Raw genomic sequence first — 10,433 nt, 5'->3', positions numbered from 1 at the left:
AACTTAATTTAGCGCATGATCTTTTCAACTCTGGACCAGACCACATAAATCTCATCAAAATTTGATTCAATTCATCAATAACCTTTTTTGGTAAAACAAATGTTTGAGCCCAATAAGATTGCATTTAGCATAGAATTGATTTAATAAGAATAAATCAACAAATGTTTGAGCCCAATAAGATTGCATTTAGCATATAATTGATTTAATAAGAATAGATCAACCTGGATGTCCACCTCTTCACTCTTGCCCAGGTAAAGTTGCGAGTTCTTTTGGGTTGGAAACTAAAGGCATGTGTTTTTTTTAATAATATATGTACATATATTATGTGCATAGTCTGCCTCGGTGTGTGTGTGCGCATGTGAATTGCTGGACTATTTGTATATGCATACACACATGGTGCATATGGGTTACCTAAGGCTAAGTGGACTCATTACTTATATTTAGATAAAGTAAGAAAAAAAAAATAACAAAAGGATTTGGCCGGGCTTGCCTCGTCGTACGTGTCAGGTAAGTAAAAATGGGTTAAAGAAGTATAAAACAACAAAACTATCATCTTCCAACAAAACTATATATATATATATATATATATATATATATATATATTCCATTATAAAGAAAATAAAATTAAAAAAATAAAAATGGAGAAGGATTTTAACGACATGTAGTATATGATGTCAAAAAATACAAAAAAAACCACAGACATGTTGTGCTAGTCATTAAAGGCATACATTAACAATTTTATAGTAACGTCGTTAAAATGCCACGTACGAGATATTTAAAAATTACGTGTTAAGTCATCAATGTTTCAAAGCAATGGTTATTTAACTATTTAACGACCTGATATTTTAGTACTGACAACTTTTAATGCTTGTCGTGGATAGTATAAACTTTTCACGGTTTCTTCAATAAAAGCATGCGTCTACTTGTCGTGTGAATCCGCATGTCATTAAAAGCCTTTTTTTTCTGATAGTGCTCATGTCTAAAAATGGTTTTGGAAAGCTTAAAAAAATGTATAATTTCATAAAACTACTTTTTACTGTTGTCTGAAAACAAATTTATTTATTTTTATTCTAATTCTCGATAATAGTTGAAACAAGGCCCAAAACTGGTTCATATATCCTGCTGAAAGGAAGATCTTCTTGTTCACACCATAGCTTCCAGTTACAAGAAGCCTTGAACAAGTCTATTGTTTTTCATCAACAGGGATGAAAAATCATAATGTTAACCCTTTGAGAATGGGCAGTGTAACAATTCTAATTTTGGTGACGAAAACAAATCCATCTTGAACTTCTGGGCATGTACATGTGGCTCAACGGATATTTTTTTAATCCTAGTTGGTACTCACATACACATATCTCCACTGAGGCTCAAACCCCTGATTTCTCTTTGAGAAGTAGGGACTTGATACCATTAGACCGTGTTGGTTAACGGACTTCTTTTTGTTCTTGTGATTGGACTCACACTTTAAAGTTACTATTCTTCACACTTTTAGTCCTTCGCATCATTTACCTGACAGTCATGCTGCTAGCACAAAAGACATTACCAACAAAAATGGTATGTTTTTTCAATATATATATATACATAATATATGAGCTTTGTATTTTTTTAAGACACAATAACATCACTATTAATACCATTCAAAATAATAATAATAGGGTTAAGTGCAAAAAACCCCCCTGATATATAAACTTTGTGCCGAACAAGTCCCTACTTTTGAAAAAGTGCATACAAGTCCACAAAATTCAAAAAAGGTGCATAACCGGTCCCTCTGACAACTTTTTACCAAAAGTAAAACTTAAAACCCCATTTTACCCTTTTGTTTTCCATTTTGACCCTCACCATTTGTGCATAAAAGTCCATCAGCATTGTGCATAAAAGGCCCCAGCACCTAATCCCAATTCGTCTCTCTTTCCATTACAAAGTAAAAGCTGCCTACAAGAAAAAACTCAAGAAACCCAAATTTCATGACATCAGTGAGGAAAATCCACTCTTAAAGGAATTTGATTGTAGAACTATCCAATACTGGCTCTAGGAATTTCAAGACATTTACATCAAATATTGGAATGAAATTGTCAACAGTTTTGCATCCTTTGCAGCAAAATCATCATGTGGGATTAGCCTTAAGCAAAGTGTGTTGTTTAGGAAAATCTCGTTAGGCATTTTGATTGGATATTCTACTGGCATTAATGAAGATGGATGTGAGCTACTGCTGCATTATGTTGTAACTGGTTCCATACTGTAGTTGACAAAAACTCAGACTGCTGGATTGAACCATCGAAAATGGATTGCTGGAGAGCAGGAAGACTTTGAAAAGTGTAATTATTGGGTAATCGGGATGATATTCACCTTGTACCATGTCAGATATACATACACACACACATATATATATAAGTATAAAATGGTGCATCCCTATTGTGTGTGTATTTAACTAAAGTCAGCCGCAAAAAAGAAGAGGATGGCCGTCGCGGAGAGATGGTCGTCGAAGAGAATGGCCGTCATAGAGGCCCTCATCGCCGCCGATCCAAGGATGGCCATCGGTACGTTTGGAGCTCACCTGAATTGGGTCACCCAAGGCTCGCCGGAACTGTGCTCTGTACTCATCACCGGACTGATACAAAGGGAAGCTCGCCAGACTGTACACTGAAATTCTTCACTCGTTTTGGATTTTCAATGGTGTTCACCGGAGATAGAACTGAAACACACTGGAAAGGACCTATTCACAATGATCGCCTGAACTGATTGCTAAGCCATGGTCGCCAAAGCTTTGTAATCTCGTCGGAGTTTATCTCTAAAATTTTCTATGTTCCTACCGGCGACCTAACCAAAAAGATGTGTTAAAATTTTGAGGAACAGTTGGCTGAATATGGTTGCTACAGGCTTAAAAGTTTTCATCCAAACACAATTTGAGCTTAAATCGAACTGATGCTAGAAAGAGCTTGCAGAGAAAATCTTTACATAGAGACAAAAATCCAATTGTCAGTTATTGTTTTCATACACATCAAACCATGATCAGATGATGTTGGGCCTCAATTTTGATTCCTTTCATCTTCCTTATAAAATCCTCACATTTCTTGTTCAGTTCCTCTGCACTCAATAACCCAATTCCTTCTCCCTCTTTTTCCATATCATGAAACTCTGTTTCATCTTCATCTTGTGCAGTCAAGAGCCAATTTTCATCACACTTTGCCGTAACCGAAATTCCATTTTCACTTCCATGATCTTCTTCATCTTCCACAATAACAACTTCATTAACTAATGCTTTTGGTTCAAAAAATTCAGGCACTATTGATCGCCGATCTTCGCCGTCCTTCTTGATGTGTTTGCTATCAACATCACTACCTAGTTGAGGGTTAGTGATCAGGCTAGAGCTGGTGATCAGAAAAACAAGAATTCCATTGCAGAGGAGGAATATGTAGTTCCTGTGAATGGTAAAGGAAACTGTTTGGATGGAAAATGGAGTAACATCATGATTGAAGGAATGGAGAAGGAAATGAAGTGGTGAGTAGTAAGAAAACAGGAAGAAAAATAGTGAGAGTGAGAGTAGAATTGGGATGGCTTTCTTCAAGAATTGGAATTGGCTGAATTGACTCACAGCCATGGAGGCGGAGGCTGAAATGATTTGCCTTAAAACCCATAGATTTGCCCTAATGATATATCGTGTGCACACACACACACACACATATATATATATATATATATATATATATTACAAATTTATTTATATTTCAAAATATGAAAGGGCATGTTTGGTTTTAGATTTAATTATATTCAGGTTTAGGTTATTCCAATTTTATACAATTCGAGATTTATATTATCCTCCTGCCAAACAAACCCCATTTTATACAAATTTGGACAAAAAAGTCATTTTACATGGCCTGTATTTATAATCATTAATTTATTCAACTAAGTGAGGGTATTATCGTCATTTTACACCACCAGAGACCCAATCGCACCAAATTGATAGTATAGGGGTTTTTTTTATCACACAGGGACCGATATGCACTATATCGATAATAGAGGGGTTTTTTTGCACTTAACCCATAATAATAACATCACTATTAAATTGGTATATTGGAGGAAATCAATAATGAATGACTGTTTTTCTACCATACTTACAAACTCTACCATTTCTTCTTCGATCTTCGGGTTGAATCTTCTGGTATGTTGGGCACTTGTTCCCTGAAAACAATCTGAAATAAAACAGATAAAACACCTCCTCAAAAATCTCGTTGGAGCAAAGGTTTAGGTTGATGGTCTAATTGGGTTGATGGCTGATGGCTTCTATACATAAATGGTGCTGAGTGTCTTTATATACGCGTTAGGGTTTAATTAGTTTCCTAATACGAACACAAATAATGAGGTGTTGTATGTAATTATACCATAGTGATCCTAACAAGATGACTTAAAGATTAAGCTAAATTAAGTTTATGTTTGTTCAGATGCAAAATATTTTTTAATTTTAAAATCTTAAAATATTTATATATATATATATATAAACTTAATAAAAATAATTTACTCATCAATTTTTAATAAATTATTTTACATGTTCCGACCAAGAAATAAAAATCAATTTTTAACTAATTATTTTACAATTAGTTTTACTAGATTCAGATATATATATATATATATATATATATATATATATATATATACACACACACATACACACACTCTAGTTCAAAGTATGGACCCACACTTGTGGAACCGATCTGGTAATTAGAAAAAGGAAAGAATCACACACACACACACACACACACACATATATATATTGATCCAATCACTCTCGATCTCCTAGTATATCTATACTTTTGATCAGCTTGTCAAACCAAATCCAGCAAGGTACGTACAAGGGGAACATCTTGGAAATTAACCTTTTTGATGGTGGCTGAATAAGGCATATATGTTTGCCAAAGCTATAGAAGCATCTTTTACTACTTAAAGCCAGATTAAAAACCAGAAAACAAGTTTGGGAAACATATATCAAACTAATTTTTCCTTTGTGAGAATAAAAAAAATATATGTTTTCCATTCTCTATATGTTGTTTACCACTCAAAAGTAAAAATGTCAATTTGATTACCATCAAAAGTATAAATATGGTTTATCTAAGGGCATTTTGGCCTTTTGATATTTCAGCGTTACATAAAGTGTGAAATTGTTGGTTGCATCTTATATTTTTGTTATTTCCCAAACTTGAGTAAAAGCAAATTTCCATAATTTCGAATATATGGCTTGGACAACGATCATTCAAAGGAAAGTGCAGAGCAGGACATGAATGTTAAGTCACATAGTTGATTCATATCAATTCTACCATTTATGAAGGTAAAAAAGTAAAAAATATAAAATATTAATATACAAGTTTTTACATAAAGTTTTGGGTAAATTACACTAACACTCTTTGAGGTTTCGGTCAATGCCACTCAGCGGCTGGTCACCACATTTTTTTACATCGACGCCCCATATCATTTGAAATGTAATAAATGCCCCTGAATATTTAATTCGATTTTATTTTGAAAATATCAGTAATGTTAATTGACAAAAACACCCCCCGTAGTACCCTCACGTGACCAAAAATACACTTCACAGTCATCATATCCCTCAATGTTTTTACATCCAAACCTTCAACACCGCCACCACACCCGTGCCAACATATAATGTCACAGATTTTCCTGAATTTTTTTCGAATTTTTATTTTAAATATTTTTTGTGCCTCATTTTTCTAAATATATATATATATTATATTATATACACGTATATAATTTGGGCATTTGGGATGGGTGTTGTGGCGGCGGTGGTTGTGGTTTATTTAAATGTGCGTCCTGTTTGGTGGTGTTGTGGTTGTGGTGTATTTAAATGTGTGTTGTGTTTATTTACAGTACTTTTTGTATTTATGTTCACAAATTAAGTGGTTAAAAAGTAATTTCATATATTCTTAGAGGTCCAAAGGGGTGTCAATGTACATTTTTAAAACTTCAAGAATGACCATCCGTTGAGTGAATTGACCAAAACCTCAGTATCGTCAGTGTAATTTAACCTAAAGTTTTTTAGGCAGAGTGTCCTAAAAATTAAACTTTCTTAAAAAAAAAATTCACCCTTAAAAAGTCAATAATATATATATATATATATATATATATATATATATATATATATATTCCTACATTTGTCTCCCATTACCATTAAGAGCAGCAAGTGCAACACCATTTAATCTCAAAACGACCAACACCTACTGTCACACAAAGCCAAATAAAAGAACCGACAACAAATTCTCAATAACTTAAATAAATATCACGATATAAGCCAAAAATTAGCAAGCCAAACAACCCTATTAATGATCATAGATTCATACAGCTATCTTTTGCCAATTATTTCAGTAGTGTACTTGTCTTTAACCAATGTGATAGAATGATTGTAAATCAATCTCAACATTAATTTGCACATATAACATACCTCAAATTAAGCAGCAATAAATGAATGAATTAAATTGAATGTCGTTATTTATTACTTTCTTAATTTTGTAATTACAGTTTAATTGTACATTTATAATTAGACCACATCAACAATTGGTAAGGATGAATTATTCATTAGTGAGTAGGGAAGTCATGTTCATTATAATAATTTAAAACATAAAAGAAGTAAAATGTTATAAAACTTAAAGAACAATATTTGTCTATTCATCGATGAATAGGTGATTCCTTCTAGTAACTGATTTGGTCAAATTACAAATATATATGTTGTCTATAATTATAAAATTGAAAAAGTAATAAATAAAGAAAACATAAAAAGCGACTGAATTAATTCAGAAAAAATATATATATTTTTGTTATTTATTACTTTTTTTTGTTTTGATAATTACATGCAATATTTATATTTGTGATTGCAGCATACCAACTATAAGTAGAAATAACCTATTCATTGGAGTAGACAAATATTGTCCAAACCTAAATAGAGAGAGGAGCAAAGAGGATCCAATCCAAATGAATTGATATGGATATTCCTAACCTTGTTTAAACAATTTCTTTTTGTTTCCTTAATCCACGTGTATAGATGGTTAGTTATACTCAAAGTATGGGACCCACATGGACTGTTTGGGTAATTAGAGAAGAATGGAAGCAATGATTCATCTCCAATCACTCTTCACTCCTCCCTGTGCATCTCTACTTTTCAACCGCTTATCAAACCAAAGCCATCAAGTTTCCAATACTTGACTATTCTCTACAGTCAAGTATTAGAAACCACCACCTCCACCAATGGCGATCACCGCCCTCACAAACCTATCCACACTCTCTCTCCCCTTCCCATCACCAAACCACCACCACCACCACCACTCTGCTCCTCCCCTGAACCGCCGTATCATCAGTACCAACTTCACCACTCTCTCCATTTCCCATCTCAATCTTAATTCAATTCAAAACCGTCCTCGTCCGCCTCCTTTCAATCTTAATTCAATTAAAAACCAAAAAACAAGATTCGCAAGTTATAAATAAATTACTTGCTTTGTCAGGAAAAAAATAATCCCAAAAAAAATCATCTCTAGCTGATTATCTCTGTTAAATAAATTATGTTTTTGACAGGACAAAAATATAATAATAATAAATAAAGTTAAACTAAAGAAGTAAATAAGGTAAAAAAAAAAAAAAAAAAAAAAAAAAAAAAAAAAAAAGGGTTAAATTTATCTTGTCATTTTCTCTAACAGAATGAGTTAAGTAGAGTACAAGTATAGAAAAATAGAGCTCCCCTTTCTTTTTTTGAGATTATCAAAATTATGTTTCTATCCTTTGTTCTGGTCAGAAAGTACGAACATGGATATCTAAGGCCATTTTGACGTTTTGAAATTTCACCATTACATAAAGAGTGAAGTTGTTGGTTGCATCTTAAAAGGCATTAGAGTGTAATTTGTGTTACTTTCCGAACTCAAATATGTAAATTTTCATTACTAAGTATGGCAACGATAATATAGCTCAAAGGAAAGACCAGAGTAGGGATGCTTGAACGTTAACTCATATGGATTTAAATGAATATAGTTGAATCATATCAATTCTACAATTCATAGTGGTATTTGATAGAATCGTATGCGATGAAGTTGTGGAAGCGTGTCATTTTTCAGAGACAAAATTTAGGGCCACCTTTGACTCTCCTAAAAAGTATACTTTTTACAATATCAAAAAGTCCAACACAACACCAACTTTCACATAAAACCAAATAAAAGAACTTACTACAAATTCTCAAAAACTTGAATAAATTATAATTCAAGAACTTGATCGAATAAATATCATGATAAAGGCCAAAAATTTAGCAAGTCAAACAAACCTATTATTGTAGGATGACTCCATTATTAAACAAAGCTAGCATGATCAAACAGATGAATTATATATATGTTGAAGAATCAAGTACGTATATACATCAGTAACATGATAAAAAAAAAATCAATTCAATCCATAACCCAAGAAAATTGTGATTGGAACACTTAATGCAACTGCACACCCTTTAGTTCTTCGTCTATGAAAAGAGATAATTGATCAACTTTGCCTCGTCCCAGTTCTTGAAGGGATCGCATACACGGTGTTGAACAACTCTAGAAGCCTTTTTCAAAGATGGAAGTGGCTCGTCTTCAACCATAAATGGATGGTTTAAGAGCATTTTAGCAGTCCATCTCTGGTTTGGATCCTTCACTAAACACTTTTTCAAGAAGTTCTTCGCGTTCTCAGAGAATCCTTCTGGTATGTGAGGCACTTCTTCCCCAAAACCAATCTGAAATAGCAGATCATACACATTCTCAAAACTCCATGCCGGTTTTCCACTAAACATCTCCACCATAACGCAGCCGAGAGACCATATATCCATTGGTGCTTCATTCAATCCTAATTTAACAGACTCGGGAGATGTGTATAGAGGGGTACATCGAAATTTACCAAACACATAACCACCCACAAATATATGACCAGCCTTCTTGGAGTTTCCAAAATCAGCAATCTTAACCTGATTCTCGACACCACATGATGAAAATGAAGGAAAGACAAGGATATTAGCGGGCTTGATATCGCAGTGAACATAGCCTTTGTCATGAATGTAACAGAGCCCTTTTAGTATCATCCGACTGTAAACCTTCACTTCTGCTTCTGATAACTTGCCACCTCGATTGTTGATCAAGTCGGCCAAGGTACCTCTTGGTGCATATTCAAGGAGAAGATCGTAATATTTCTCGCCTTGTATAATGGTCTCTTGAAATCCATAACAAGCAACAATCTCACGACAACCTTCAAGAATGTCGAGGATGGCTTTCTCTCTGTGGAGAGATAATGATTCAGAGAAAACACTGGATTTCACAGCCATATCTGGGAGGAGACGGAAGGGACTCCTTGCTAAGTAGACTTTGGCGTTGCTTCCGCTCCCAAGGAGTTCGCTGATCACCCAGTCGGAAGCCATAGACAAGGAAAAGCTTGATAAACGAAAAGTTAAGGGAAAGGTTTAGGTTCATATGGTCCTATACATAAATGGCGCGAGTGTCCTAATATAGGGCCGGTTTAATTAGTTTCCTAATAGGATTACCAACACAAATAACGAGGTACTAGATGATCGACTTAAAGATTAAGCTACCTTAAGACTATGTTTGTTTGGATGCAAAATATTTTTAAATTTTTAAATTTTTTGATATTTTATTATTGCAAAATATTTAAAAAGAAAAAAAATATATTCAAACCTAACAAAAATAATTTACCTATTAATTTTTTACAAATTATTTTACACACCTTGTCTAGAAAATAAAAATAAAAATTTTACCTGAAAAATAAAAATATATTATGTCGGAAACAAACAGACCCTAATTGTCCACACATTTCTTTTAAACCTAATTGTCACAATTAGTTTTACTAGATTCAGATATATGTATACCCACACTCTACTTCAAAGTATGGACCCACCCTTGTGGAACCGATCTGGTAATTAGAAAAAGGAAAGAATCACACGACACACACACACACACAACTTGTTTTCTGGTTTTTAACCTAGACATGCCTTGTTCAGCCTGTGTGTGTGTGTGTGTGTGTGTGTGTGTGTGTGAATCCAATCACTGTCGATCTCCTGGTATATCTTCTCTACTTTTGATCAGCTTTTCAAACCAAATCCAGCAACGTACGTACAAGGGAAACATCTTGGAAATTAACCTTTTGATCGTGGCTGAACAAGGCATGTCTAGGTTAAAAACCAGAAAACAAGTTTGGGAAACATATATCGAACTAATTTTTCCTTTGTGAGAATATCAAAATTATGTTTCCTATTTGATCTCTATCTGTTGTTTTCCACTCAAAAAGTATAAATATGGTTTATCTAAGGGCATTTTGGCCTTTTTTAATTTCAGCTTTACATAAAGTGTGAAATTGTTGGTTGCATCTTATATATTTTTTTTTGTTAGAGTAATGCTGTTACGAAGTCTCTCATG

The 10,433-nt window shown here is 33.6% G+C and overlaps 2 protein-coding genes across 2 annotated transcripts; both read right to left on the bottom strand.

Moving 5' to 3' along the window:
* Nucleotides 1-2,998: 2,998 nt before the first annotated feature.
* LOC132301074 (uncharacterized) lies at nucleotides 2,999-3,598 on the bottom strand. Its single transcript, XM_059798362.1, has one exon. It carries the CDS (start codon nucleotides 3,596-3,598, stop codon nucleotides 2,999-3,001), a length of 600 nt encoding a protein of 199 aa, XP_059654345.1.
* A 4,896-nt stretch (nucleotides 3,599-8,494) lies between these two features.
* On the bottom strand, nucleotides 8,495-9,421 carry LOC132301072 (mitogen-activated protein kinase kinase kinase 20-like). The gene has a single exon (XM_059798361.1). The coding sequence runs from the start codon at nucleotides 9,419-9,421 to the stop codon at nucleotides 8,495-8,497; it is 927 nt and encodes a 308-aa protein (XP_059654344.1).
* Nucleotides 9,422-10,433: the final 1,012 nt, after the last annotated feature.

This window comes from Cornus florida, unplaced genomic scaffold (assembly GCF_030987335.1).
Source record: "Cornus florida cultivar Cherokee Brave unplaced genomic scaffold, ASM3098733v1 CherokeeBrave_3.0.0_Hap2_Chr03, whole genome shotgun sequence".
In the NCBI taxonomy this organism is placed as follows: Eukaryota; Viridiplantae; Streptophyta; class Magnoliopsida; order Cornales; family Cornaceae; genus Cornus; species Cornus florida.
This window is presented reverse-complemented; position numbering and strand designations above follow the sequence as displayed.

Bases quoted from the DNA above. Each gene is read 5' to 3' on its own strand.
- LOC132301074 (XM_059798362.1), bottom strand. From the start codon at position 3,598: ATGGCTGTGAGTCAATTCAGCCAATTCCAATTCTTGAAGAAAGCCATC.
- LOC132301072 (XM_059798361.1), bottom strand. From the start codon at position 9,421: ATGGCTTCCGACTGGGTGATCAGCGAACTCCTTGGGAGCGGAAGCAAC.